This window comes from Pleurodeles waltl, chromosome 8 (assembly GCF_031143425.1).
Source record: "Pleurodeles waltl isolate 20211129_DDA chromosome 8, aPleWal1.hap1.20221129, whole genome shotgun sequence".
NCBI classification, from domain to species: domain Eukaryota; kingdom Metazoa; phylum Chordata; class Amphibia; order Caudata; family Salamandridae; genus Pleurodeles; species Pleurodeles waltl.
This window is the reverse complement of record NC_090447.1, coordinates 1,132,574,276-1,132,588,714: the sequence shown is the minus strand read 5'-3', so window position 1 is coordinate 1,132,588,714 and position 14,439 is coordinate 1,132,574,276. Positions and strand designations below refer to the sequence as shown.

At 40.7% G+C, this 14,439-nt stretch overlaps 1 protein-coding gene across 4 annotated transcripts in view; it reads right to left on the bottom strand.

The window, feature by feature from the left end:
• Positions 1-14,439, bottom strand: part of NAA16 (N-alpha-acetyltransferase 16, NatA auxiliary subunit) — a 476,406-nt gene that overhangs the window by 67,544 nt on the left and 394,423 nt on the right. For all 4 annotated transcript variants that reach the window (XM_069205334.1, XM_069205337.1, XM_069205335.1 and 1 more), the window contains one exon: positions 3,457-3,650. In XM_069205334.1, the coding sequence (XP_069061435.1) occupies positions 3,457-3,650 (194 nt within the window). The remainder of the gene's footprint in view (positions 1-3,456; positions 3,651-14,439) is intronic.

Genomic DNA, 14,439 nt, shown 5'->3' with positions numbered 1-14,439 from the left:
CTGCACACCCTTTACTTTAGTCACTCTGGAGAAACCACAAAAAGATGTTCCTTGGTACAGTCAATGTAAAAACGTAAAGCCCTTTTGGGGTCTAACCAATGGAGACACTCCTTTCCCTTTGAAGAATGCAGGCAGGGTGATGGACTGCACTAAGTGAAACCATTTTTGGGAAGAATGCCAAGTGGTTGCTGGTCAGGAAATTGTCCTGGTGCCCCAACCAACTCCAGAGGCACAGAACCTCTTGGCACATTACCTAGGACATGTGAAGGACAGTTGGAAGTCCTTGAAGGTCAGAAAAATGGCCTCCACCTCCCCCAAATGGTCTCTGCAGCTCAGAAGGTACACATCCATCACCACCGTCAGCTATGGGTGGGGAACAGATTGCCCCTGGATTAATCTTACTGAAGCAACCAGATCATGAGCTAACGCCTCTGAAACCTGGACCACATCTGAAATATTTCCTTGAAGAAAGGCCCAGTGGAAAATCAGATTTCATTGCAGGACCTGAATATGCTAGCTGGCAGGGCTGACAAGCAGGATGTGGGAGGATAGACGGCCAAAGTCTCAAAGGTGCGCTCACAGTGATCCATGACTGAGGTTGAAATGCTGGGATCACAGCCAGAATATATCCTGGACGCATTGCAGTTAAGGAAGGCCTGGAACTACAATGTGTCCAAATCAGCTCCAATGAAAGGAAACCACTGTGAAGGAGTCAGGTTCTACTTCACCTCTTTGATAATGAACCCCAAAAATGTCAGGAGGTTAGTCGTTGAATGGAGGGTGGTCTCGGACTAAATGTGTCGAGCCCATCTTCAACAGTCAGTCGACAAGGTACGGAAGGACTGGTATCCCCAAGATCAGACAAGGGGTCGCAACCATCACCTTCATGAACACCCAAAGGGTGCTGGTCAAGCTAAAATGGAGCACAGCAAACTGCAAATGCTCCTGGCTTACCTTGAACCTCAGGTAACATCTGTTAAATTGCACAGCAAGTATATAAAAATATCCATCCTACAAGCACATGGACAACGTCCAGTCATCACAGTCCATGGTCAGACAGATTCCGTGTCATTGTGAGCATTCTGAATTTGTCCTTCCAGAAGATGGCCTGCAAAAGTCAAAGGCCCAAAACAGACTAGAGACTCAAGACACAAGAAGATACCTAGAGTAACAACCCTCTCCTCTTTCCAGGTCCAGTACCCTATTGATAACATCCATGGAGAGCAACAATCACGCCACCAGTAGAAGAATGGACAGGCATTATTATGGAATACTCTCTGATGAGGGAGGAATATTTTCTGGGCAAAGAGAAAACGTGAGCATAACAACATTTTGTAAGATTCATCTGTCGGATATCAGGAATAGCAATCCTAGGTGGAATGGATAGACATGTGCCACTTAGGACAAACTAAATAGGTGTTTTGGCTGTTGCAGCAGGAAAGAGAGAATGGGAGGACTGATGCCCTGCTGGCCTTCGGGCTGCCTGCCAGATGTGAACTTTCTCAAAAGGATGGGGGTGACTACTATTCTTTCTTTATATACATCAGCCCACTTGAATAGCCTATGAACATTTCAAACTGGTGTGAAAACTACTTGCAGAGGTCAACAGACCCATATAAGAAGCTGTGGCTCTATGTTCATTAAAGCGTTCCAAAGCAAAATGTGCACTTTTACCAAAAAGGCATGAGCCATTAAAGGTATATCGAAGCGAAAGGCTTGCATATTAAAAGAAAAACCTGTGTCACAAAGCCATGTGTCTGATCAGACCATAACACTGGTGCCAACCAGTAGAATCTAGCTCAGTGCAAATAACTTATTTGGCCACATCTTGTCCGTCATGAAATATCTGTGTCAGGGAGGCTTGAAGGTCTTCCACTGGCCATGGCCCACAGGGCACAAGTGTAGTGACCCAATAAGCACAAAGCATTAACCGACCACAACACTAGACTGAAGGAGGGAAATATACACTTGCCAAATGCCTCAATCCTCCTGGACTCCCAATATGGAGGAGCCAAGGGGAATGAACTGGGATTCACTTTACTGGTTTGAAGCCTGAACCATAGGGCTTCTCTGGAGTGGAGGAGTTAGTAAAAAATAAAAAATAAATCATGATTGACAGGAGATGGTCTGTGACACCATGCCACCTGCAAACTGACCAGTGGGCAGTGACAGGGTTTTGACCAAATGGCATCAAGGTATTGGTCAGGGCCTTGTTAAAGGGGAGCAGAGGCTCAGGCATAACTGGCCCAGGCTGCAATATCTCTGAAGTACATTTGTTTTGGTCTCAACTAAGAGCAGCTGTAAACCTAGGGCCTCAGCTTCCCTCCAGACCACGACACAAAGGAGACACTTTCTTCCATTTGTGAATCAAGTCGTGGGACAAGTCCAACCTCTGGAAAGGTACATAATATGTAAAATGAGTGGGGAAAACTACCTCCACCCCATACTGGGGTGACCCTTGTTCGGAATCAGAGCCAAAAAAATAACTATGCCTCTACTGGCATGTTTCCCTGGTAGAGGTTCCCAGTAGAGGCTGTATGACAACTAGTTCCTCATTTGTAATCTCACAGTGCAACACTGCTTGAGACTGAGCCGAGGTTGGTTTGGTGTCCAACATCACAATTAGCACTAGACCCTTTTCTGGTGCTGATGGTGTCAGTACTGGTTTTAATGTAAAAGGTCCAAGTGCATGTTTGAGTCAGAATGTAAGTTTGCACTGGAGTTAATATGGGACACAAGGCAGACCTTAGGGGTCAGATTGTTGAGAAATGATTCACTGACAGTAATATTAGGGGTCCCTCCAGTTCCTTGAGGTCCAAGGGTGCACAAGAAACACACCTAACATTCACAACATGGCCTCCTTAAAAGCTTCAGTCTTCTGCATCATCATTGACTGCCTGGGAAACTAAGGGATTTGCTTTAGAATTATTGGATGGCCGAGGCAAGAATCAAGCTAACGTCAGGGAGCAGGGGTGGCACTTATATGTAGCTTCGCTGCGTCACTTTTGGGGAGCTACGGAGCCAATATGGAACCACACAGTACCATCTAGCGGTGCACTCGAGTACTAAAGAAAAGCTTCCAGATCCAGTCTGACACCTGGAGAGTATTCCAATGTAAGGAAACTGCTGTGATAAATATCCACCACAAAGTAGAATATTCATTAATCCTTAAAAGTGCAAGGGGTTTCTTAAGGGGAGTAAATACTATAAGGAACAAAGGAACATTTCATTGGCATGTAGTCCTTAAAAAAAGAGAGGGCTAAGAAGATGAGGTACAGAGGAAGAGTGCAAGGGGCTCATTCTTCGCAAAGAAAGAACTGACATGGGACAAGATTCAGATAGCCATGATGGGGAAGTAGGTAAACCAGGTATGTTTAGCATTACTACAATGCTTTAAAGGAGACCATCATAAATAACAAAAATATATTCTTCAAATTAAAGTCCTACTGAATATACCCGTTCCAGTTTTTCAGGGACTAATTCTTCTCTAGGGCCACTGGCTTCCTCCTCCTCCTCGTCTCTTTTTTTCTTTTGATTTTTCTGCAGCCGTTCTCTTTCAGCATGCTTTCGTTCCTCTTCAAGTTTTGCTTTCTTCTGCGCCCTTCTTTGCTTGCTCATCAGCTTTTTAAGTTCTTTTGCTGAAAGATTTTCTGTAAACCACATCAAAATGCAAAATCAATTATTGAAAATATACAAAACTTCAGAATTCATTTTATGGTTTAACAATTACTTCTTAAGTTTTCCTGAATTTATGTGAACAAGAAAAATAGTGTAATGGAGATTGGCAGTTACCAGCTGTATTTAATAAATGTACAAAATATATCTGTAGAATTAAAGCCTAGAAAGAGCCTTTAATAAATCTTTTTCCCTCGACAAAGCATGACTACATGGGGTTCCGAGTTAACATTATTTTGTATTCACAAGAAGGTTGCCACAGCACCTGCTATTCTGTAAAAGCTAATTATACAAATTTAGATTACTGGCACCATCAAACATTCTACATTATTGCAACCATGACATTTCCTAAATTTCCAAAAAACACAGGAGGACAAATAGGTGAAAAAAAGTCCAAACAATGTAACAGATTGGTTTGCCAGACAACTAATGTCACTGAAGGGCAAAGAAGACAAGACATTTTTTTTTTTTAAACGCTTTGTATTGGATTTTCAACAGGTGCACACCATATCCAGAGAAAGAATACAGAACAGTACTTTACAGCAGTACCAGTGTTGGTGAAAAAGAACAATAGTCTCTCCCCCTCAAAACCACCCACAGACACAAACATATTCTCATGCATATCTATAATTCGTCTCTTTCCCATATTATATGTATCACAGTCCCTCTGTCACGCAATAGAAGACAAGACATGTTTTAACACAGCATCCCTGCCTCTGTAAAGGACATGCAGCTCTGTGAAAACTGCAAAAAAAGTAGTGACATTTCTATTTACCAAATCCCTTGACTATGCTTCATACTTCGTTCCTCAACTATGGCAACTTCTCAATGGTCTATTACGAAAATGTTTCTTAAACTTAAATACTTTCAAATTGTTATATTTTAGTTACTAAAAACCCTATTCTGACATAGGTTCTTTACGTCTGTGTTTCACCTATTCAAGTTCTTTGGAGTCTCCTTACCACAAACAAGCTTTCCGGTGTTTGTTTTTTTATTTATTTAAGAAACTCATACGTAGAGTTCAGAAAGTACAATTAGTAGTTTTAAGAAACCCCTGTCCATTAGCAAATGAATTGCTTTTTATGATGGATTTTCTATCCCCCTGCAGAATACTCATTTTAGAATCATCATCCCCATGTGTCACACTGGACCAATACAATTTATAGTGCAGGCATTAAACTGCGGTCATCGTACTTTAACACTCATAGTACAGCAAACTTCATATGCATAAGTGCACCGGATTCATCAGAGGAACAGATGCACCTTGCTTTCAAATCACTACCAATTTCGTATATCCGTTTTGTTTCACCACACCAGACATTGGGAATACAGAGAGCGAAGTTAGAAGAAAAGTGTATGAAGTGCTAATCACTATCCTTTGAATAAGTGGAGGATAGTGACGTATGATAAAAGATAATAAACCCATTACACAGTATTTGTTTTCCTATTTGTTTTCATCCACTCAGAAAGACTATCATAGAAGTTTAACATACATGACAGGGATGTGGAATTCCTATCGCCCGACGCCCTGGACATCTTGTTTGGGGTCAAGGGCAACACATTTTTATGTTTACTTTGTCCTTGGGACAAGTAGGCCCAACCCTCTGCAGCACAAACCCTTTGGCTGCCTGTTTACAGAGAGTGGAACTCTCTGCAGTTGAGGTAATGTGTTTCCAAAAGATAATGCTGTTCAAACTTGTATTTATGGTTCATTATTTGAAAGCCTTCATTATTAGGCTGAGTGCTGTAAATAAATGTTTTAAGGTCACACTTCACTACTGACGTTGGTTCCAGTACAAAAAAAAAAAAAAAAAAACATGTATAGACATGTTTGAAAAGTTTAGGCTATGAGGCTAAGTATAATGCTCCCAGAATGCTCTCTGATTAGATGCAAATTAAGTGTCATTTAGTAAAATGTTTTGATGCATGCTAGTATTTCCCAAAAATATTTCTAATGGAAAATCAGTGTAACCATTTTCAACACGATTATGGGAAGCATGAAAATAAACAAACACTGACAAAGCCAACTGATCTGACATATTTTTATAAGTCTTTTAGTTTCATCAATGCGTGTCTTGTTTTGACATGGCTTTTGTAATACTTTATTGTTGTGGGAGCTACCAGGCCCTCAACATTGTAACAAACTCTAAAAGCCCACGTTGCCACCAGTGGCATAACAAAGGCCCCACAGCCTCCCTCCAGGGTGCCCCTTCAAGACAGCACCTGCCCTGAGTGAGTCTGGAGAGGGGGCTCCTCCATGTTCTTTGCAAAGGGGCACCCTCCAGTTTCGTTACGTCACTGATTGCCACTGTAGTTCCTGACATTGAACAAAACTACTTTGTGTGCCAATATGCTCCTTGTGGAAGAGCAGAATGCGATCACTCACAGTAAAGCCAGACGAATGAGAGAAATAGAAGTTTAATAAAAACAAAATGTCTTTGTTAACACCAGACCTATTTAGCGATCAAGACCCACATGTAGGTAGCTTTTTTCATGTTGCAAACAGCGACTTTCGCTGTTTGCGACGTGCAAAAAGCACACTGCGATGCACAAACCCAGTTTTGCGATTCAGTAACCTGGTTACCGAATCGCAAAACGGGTTTGCGACTCGCAATTAGGAAGGGGTGATCCCTTCCTAATTGCGACTCGCAGTGCAATGTAGGATTGTTTTGCGGGCGCAAACCATTCGCAGTTTGCACCCATTTTAAATGGGTGCTAACACTTTAGCAAAAGGGAAGGGGTCCCCATGGGACCCCTTCCCCATTGTGAATGTCACAGTAAAAAAAAATTCTGAGCAGGCAGTGGTCCGCTTGCTCTAAAAAAAATTAAACGAAAACGTTTTATTTTTCGTTTTTGTAATGCATCTCGTTTTCCTTTAAGGAAAACGGGCTGCATTACATTAAAAAAAAAAAAACTGCTTTATTGAAAAGCAGTCACAGACATGGTGGTCTGCTGTCTCCAGCAGGCCACCATCCCTGTGAGGTCCGCCATTCGCAAGGGGGTCGCAAATTGCAACCCACCTCATGATTATTCATGAGGGGGGCATTTACGAAGCCCTTGCGAATCACAGATGGTTTCAGGGACACCATCCTACATTCGTATTTGCGACTCGCAAATTGCGAGTCGCTCTGACTCGCAATTTGCGGGTCGCAAATCTGAACCTACCTACATGTGGCCCCAAATTCTTAAAGTCACAAAAGTTCACCCATGGTATGTGTCGTACCCCTATAAAATATTTGTGAACTGTATTTTAGCATGGGTAAATACGCATGTGTAGATTTGCTCATGTGAAAATCTATTGAGCATTTGCAAGTTCATTTTCCCTCCAGTCACTTTCTTCCCAACCCTGGAAGAAGTACTAATTCTGCCATTGTCAGGAGTAAATGCCCAACCTTTCTTATTATGGGAAAATATTAGAGAGAAGCTGGTGAAAATCTTTAAAACGTGCAGGTTAGTAGGTTTGCAGACTCAAAGGCATTCCAGCCCTGGAACTATTGCTTACTGCTTCCTCCAGCCCCAGTATGCAGATCTGCAGAAAGGTGGCAAAATAAGGAAATTGCTACAGTAGGGATTTAAACTGCAAGCATTCAAGCCCTACTGTGGGAGTAGCCCTGGCATAATCAGAGAGGCTATTTCTAGAGCTCTTACATAATGAGATTGCTGCCATAATTTGGTGCCACACTACATGGCACCAAAGGGACAAGTAGATCATTTTACAGGACAAGTAGATTTGAGAAGCAACCTGTCCCCTGGACAAGTAGATATTTTAATAAATTCCACACCCCTGCATGAGAGGTTGATCAAGCATAAAAATGAGACAAACCAAGCAATTCCAACATCAACTGCAGATGAAATGCAGAACCAAAACACTGTCAGATATAGGGAAATGATAAACAAGAAAGGAAATGTTAGTTACTCTTTAGTGCTACATATTCACATACTCAGCATACTCCTGGCAGCTGGTGTTAAGCTCGGACATGTACAACTTGTTTTTCTTTGAAGAAGTCTTTTAAATCATGAGGTATAGTGACTGCTCTCCTGGCTGGTAACGCACATGGACAACGGCTCTATAACTAGACTGTTTTCCCCCGAAGGCTAGGGAGGATGGAGATGGAGCAATAAGAACAAGTTACTTACCTTAGATAACTCATTTTCTGGTAGAGACAAGATCTAGCTGCAGATTCATTACTTTAGAATCTTCCCCAGGTGCCAGCCTGGATCTGGAAAAATTAGTTTTTAGCATATCACATCTTGCGTGTCGGAAGAGCACGTAGCGCAACTCCATCTCAACATTGTCCACTGGATGTGACGTCAACGGGGTCTATGTAACCCCCTCGCCAACGTCAGTTTCTTCTGTGACTATTTTCTGTGCTCAAAATGTGGAGCCACATATAGCAACTGCTTCATAAAACAGTGTGCTAGAATAAAAGACACCCCTGTGACAAATAATCACCGAATTCTTAATTCAAGCTGTTGATTTCCATAAAGAAATCTCTTGAGATCAAAGAGGACTCAGTTTGCAGAGCCGGGAGGATTGTTAAGGAATCTACAGCTAGATCGTGTCTCTACCAGATAATGTGTTATCAAAGGTAAGTAACTTGTTCATCTGATAGAGACATTTAACCGCAGATTCCTTACTTTAGAATCAGATACCAAAGTTATAGTACTAATCTAGAAGAGGGACTCCAAACTCAGACCTTTAAAAAAGTCTCTAAGTATCACAAAATTGGTGTAGAACAAAAAAAGAAAAGACAGGACAATCATAATAATTAAGGTGAGTATTATACTCAACAACATCAAAACCTTTGGAAGGAACCAAAGGTAAATAAAACCATAATGCATGAAAAATAAGGGAATAAGCTCATTCTTGTTAGAATGTCAAATATGTGTCAGAAACAACCCAATAATATTAAGAGTCTCTTACCAGAAGAAACTGGTCTAGTACAACATAGATAAACTGTGCATTCATAAGAATACCTGTGAGTAATCGCATACTCTTTAATAAAAGAACTGTGTAAAGGACACAGTATGAAAAATTTATAAAAACGTTAATAGCATGGAGATAGCATCACCCATGATCGATAATATTTAAAATATGTTCTTAAAACAAAACCGGTCTAAAATATTTTTTTTAAAAGGGCATTCATAAGAAAGTGGATGAGCTCTAACATATTTCACAACATAAAACTCGTGGGAGGAACCATGGATAAGGAGTTATAAATAGTCAAAGCATGGAATAAAGAAAATCCATGTAAATATGACCAATTGGTGTTAGAGGCAAACTAACAAAATGAATATTAAGCTACTTGCTCCCTCAATGAAATGCAAACCCCTACACGAAGACCCCATCAATACTGTGGAAATAACCACAGCAATTACATCATAAAGACAAAGAAAACGTGGTAAGAAACACTACCCATGATCGTAGGACAATATTACCAACTGAGCCACTGAAGATAAATCTATTGGTTCTCATATGTAGACCTAAACTACATGATCTACCCTGATGGAACACACATCCGAATAACATGCTATTGAGCAATAACTCTTACCATATAAAGAAATATCCTAATTAGACCTATTCCATAAGACACACATAGAATACTTATTTCTTGCAGAGAAAACATACAATTGCCCACTTTAAAAAGAAGATGAAGACAACAATAGCAACCATTTGGCATATAATTATACTTTTCCCCAGGAAAAGTAGCTAGAGATGACAAGGTGTTCTCAATATATATATACCTACTGACGCAGGAGTATAATAAACAACCGCCTATGTGCAGCAACCAACTATATATATATATATATATATATATATATATATATATATATATATATATATATATATATATATATAGCAGAAAAAGGGGCCTTGGTAGTGTGGCTGAAGCCAAGGTGAGAACGTGACTTTTAAAATGATTAAGACTCATCTACAGATGAACTAGAAAAAAGGGACAAATAACCCAAAAACTGGAAATTCTCTGAATTTTTAAATAAAAGAACCCGCTCCATTTTGTACATTCTGTTTTATGACAACAGTTATAAAAGTGTGAACCCAACCTACCACAAGTAGAGTCAGGTAACAATTATTACAGTTGTACCTGGAAGAGGTATTAACATATAACCTCCTCATGCACAACAGATATTTATGTCTTCATAGAGAAGAAGTGCCACCCCTGAAGAGGGTAAAACCTTTCTGAAAAGGACATCTTGAATGCAATGCAAAAACACAAGACACCCCTTAAAGATCCATTAATATTAATTATTCTATACAAGAGACTGAAGAGAATCTAGAGAGATATGTCTCAATGAAGACCCATGGTAAACTGACATAAGCCAGGAAAAGAAAAGAATACTGTTTGAATAACATGTTCGACACCATACAAATGTCTACACCAAAGTGTAGAAAATCCATCAAACTGTGATGACTATGGTCCCCAAGGTGATACTTTCTGACTTCTAAAGTATCCAATCTATCAAAAGTTAAAAATAAAAACTGATACTACCCTATTATAGGTAAAAATAGAAAGTACACCACAATTAGTTTAGATCAACAGCTACCTTGTTTGACAGTACAAGAAGGAGCTAGTAAACAAAACACCCTTAGTGCTGCAGAATCCCCATAAAGAAACCTATTTGAACAGAGATTAAACAGTACACTAACACTTCCAAGAAGCTGTTTGCATTACACATTCCCTACAAGGGATAATAGTTAGAAACTAACTCTCTGCTGAGGGAGCAACTAAGTACCCTGAAATGAAAGTGTAAAAGCCCCCAGTTTAATTAATCATATATGGAAAATGTCACTTACCCAGTGTACATCTGTTAGTGGCATGCAGATTCACATGCTGTGAATTATCCTGCCATCTAGTGTTGGGCTCGGAGTGTTACAAGTTGTTTTTCTTCTAAGAAGTCTTTTCGAGTCACGAGACCGAGGGACTCCTCCCATTCGGCTCCATTGCGCATGGGCGTCAACTCCATCTTAGATTGTTTTTCCCCGCAGAGAGTGAGGTAGGAGTTGTAAATATATTAAATGTGCCCATGCAATGGAGTAGGTATGTATGTACATAATGTGTATTAAAATACTATTTATTTACAAATTTACAGTTTTTATCCAACTTCTAATGGCTCCAGGCTCCCGGGGAGGTGGGAGGGCACATGTGAATCTGCAGCGTCTCATGCCACGAACAGATGTACACTGGGTAAGTGACATTTTCCATTCAATGGCATGTGTAGCTGCAGATACACATGCTGTGCATAGACTAATAAGCAGTAATCTCCCCAAAAGCAGTGGCTTAGCCTGTAGGAGTTGAAGTTGTTTGAAATAGTGTTCTTAATACTGCCTGTCCTACTGTGGCCTGTTGTGTTGTTAGCACATCTACACAGTAATGGTTCGTGAATGCATGAGGCGTAAACCAGGTGGCTGCCTTACAAATTTCGGTCATAGGTATATTTCCCAGAAAAGCCACTGTGGCGCCTTTTTTCCTAGTGGAATGTGCTCTTGGTGCAATAGGTAAATCTCTTTTTGCTTTAATATAGCAAGTTTGAATACATTTAACTATCCATCTGGCAATGCCTTGTTTGGATATAGGATTACCTGCATGAGGTGTTTGGAAGGCTACGAACAATTGTTTTGTTTTACGAAATTTTGTTCTGTTCTGTCAATGAAATACATTAGTGCTCTTTTTATGTCTAATGTATGTAAGGCTCTTTCGGCTACTGAGTCTGATTGTGGAAAGAAGACTGGGAGTTCCACTGTTTGGTTTAGGTGGAATGGTGATATAACCTTTGGTAGGAATTTGGGATTTGTACGGAGAACCACTTTATGTTTATGTATTTGAATAAAGGGTTCTTGTAAAGTAAATGCTTGTATCTCACTTACTCTTCTAAGTGATATGATAGCTATTAGAAAGGCTACTTTCCAAGTTAAGTATTGCATTTCACAAGAGTGCATGGGTTCAAATGGTGGTCCCATGAGTCGCGTTAGTACAATATTAAGGTTCCACAAAGGTACTGGTGGTGTTCTCGGGGTATGATTCTTTTTAATCCCACCATAAATGCTTTTATGACTGGGATACTAAAAAGCGATGTTGAATGTGTAATCTGCAGATAGGCAGATATTGCTGTGAGATGTATTTTAATTGAAGAGAATGCTAGCTTAGACTTTTGTAAGTGTAATAAGTAGCTTACAATGTCCTTTGCGGAAGCATGTAGTGGTTGAATTTGATTATTGTGGCAATAATGAACAAATCTTTACCATTTGTTCACGTAACAATGTCTTGTAGTAGGTTTTCTAGCTTGTTTAATGACCTCCATACATTCTTGCGTAAGGTCTAAGTGCCCAAATTCTAAGACTTCAGGAGCCAGATTGCTAGATTGAGCGATGCTGGATTCGGGTGTCTGATCTGTTGTTTGTGTTGAGTTAACAGATCTGGCCTGTTTGGTAATTTGATATGAGGTACTACAGATAGGTCCAGCAGTGTTGTGTACCACGGTTGGCGAGCCCAGGTTGGTGCTATGAGAATTAATTTGAGTTTGTTTTGACTTAGTTTGTTTACCAGATAAGGAATGAGTGGGAGAGGGGGAAAAGAGTAAGCAAATATCCCTGACCAACTGATCCATAACGCATTGCCCTTGGATTGAGGGTGTGGGTACCTGGACGCAAAGTTTTGGCATTTTGCGTTTTCTTTTGTTGCGAATAGGTCTATTTTTGGTGCTCCCCAGCGTAGTAAGTAATCCTGTAGGATCTGGGGATGAATTTCCCATTCGTGTGTTTGCTGGTGATCTCGACTGAGATTGTCGGCCAACTGGTTCTGAATGCCTGGGATGTATTGTGCTATTAGGCGAATGTGATTGTGAATTGCCCAATGCCAAACCTTTTGGGCTAAGAGACAGTTGTGACGAGTGTGTCCCTCCTTGTTTGTTGAGATAATACATTGTTGTCAAGTTGTCGGTTTTGACAAGAATGTGTTTGTGGGCTATTAGTGGTTGAAATGCTTTTAATGCTAGAAACACTGCCAACAGTTCTAAATGATTTATGTGGAATTGTTTTTATTGATTGTCCCATTGTCCCTGTATGCTGTGCTTGTTGAGGTGTGCTCCCCACCCCATCATGGAAGCATCTGTTGTGATCACATCTTGAGGCACTGGGTCTTGGAATGGCCGCCCTTTGTAAAAATTTATAGGGTTCCACCATTGAAGCGAGAAGTGTGTCTGGCGGTCTATCAACACTAGATCTTGGATTTGACCCTGTGCCTGTGTCCATTGTTTTGCTAGGCACTGTTGTAAAGGCTGCATGTGTAATCTTGCGTTTGGGACAATGGCTATGCATGAAGACATCATGCCTAGAAGTTTCATTACAAACCTTACTTGGTAGTGTTGGTTTGGCTGTATGTTTGATGTTATATTTTGGAACGCTTCTACTCTTTGTGGACTTGGCGTGGCAATCGCTTTTTGTGTGTTGAGTGTTGCTCCCAAGTATTGTTGTATTTGGAATGGCTGCAGATGTGATTTCTGGTAATTTATAGAAAATCCTAGTTTGTGTAGAGTTTCTATAACGTATTGCGTGTGAAGAAGACACTGTTGTTGAGTGCTGGTTTTAATTAGCTAGTCGTCTAAGTATGGGAATACGTGCATGTGCTGTCTCCTTATGTGAGCGATAACTACTGGAAGGCATTTTGTGAATACCCATGGGGCTGTTGTTATCCCGAACGGTAACACTTTGAATTGATAGTGTACGCCGTGTATTACAAACCTTAAGTATTTTCTGTGAGAAGGATGTATGGGTATGTGAAAGTAGGCATCCTTGAGATCTAACGTTGACATGTAGTCCTCTTTTTTTAGTAAGGGTACCACGTCTTGAAGTGTTACCATGTGAAAGTGATCTGACTTGATGAAGAGATTCAGTGTTCTGAGGTCTAATATAGGTCTTAACGTTTTGTCCTTTTTTGGAATTAGGAAATATAGTGAGTAGACACCTGTTCCTTTCTGATGTTTGGGTACTAACTCTATTGCTTGATTTTGTAATAATGCTTGGACCTCTAGTTGTAATAGGCCTAAGTGTTGTTTGGACATATTGTGTGCCCTTGGTGGCACATCTGGCGGGAAATTTATGAATTCTATGCAATAACCATGTTGGATAATGGCTAGGACCAATGCGTCCGTAGTTATGTGTGTCCACTTTTGGTAGTATGTGGTAAGTCTCCCCCCCCACTGGTGATAAGTGGTGGGGTTTTGTGACATTGAAGTAACTGTTTGATTTGTTTTAGGTGTTTGGAATATTCCCCTTCCTCTTGGGAATTGTCCACCTCTGTATGAGCCACAAAACCCTCCTCTCTGGTATTGTCCCAGATAGGTAGGTCTGGTTTGCGAAGTGGAAGGCTCTGGTGTTTGCATTCGAAAACCCCCTCTAAATTGTGGCTTTCTAAATGTGCCGCTGCTCTGTGGGGAGTAGAGCGAGCCCATGGCTTTGGCCGTGTCCTTCTTTAATTGTTCAATCGCAGTGTCCACTTCCGGCCCAAACAATTGCTCCTGGTTAAAAGGCATGTTTAACACAGCTTGTTGGATTTCTGGTTTAAAGCCCGAGCTTCGTAACCATGCATGCCTGCGAATGGTTACAGCAGTGTTGACTGTTCGTGCTGGTGTGTCTGCCGAGTCTAATGCGGACCTTATTTGGTTGTTGGATATTGCTTGTTCTTCTTCCACAACCTGTTGGGCACGTTTTTGGTGTTCTTTGGGCAAGTGCTGTACAATGTGTTGCAT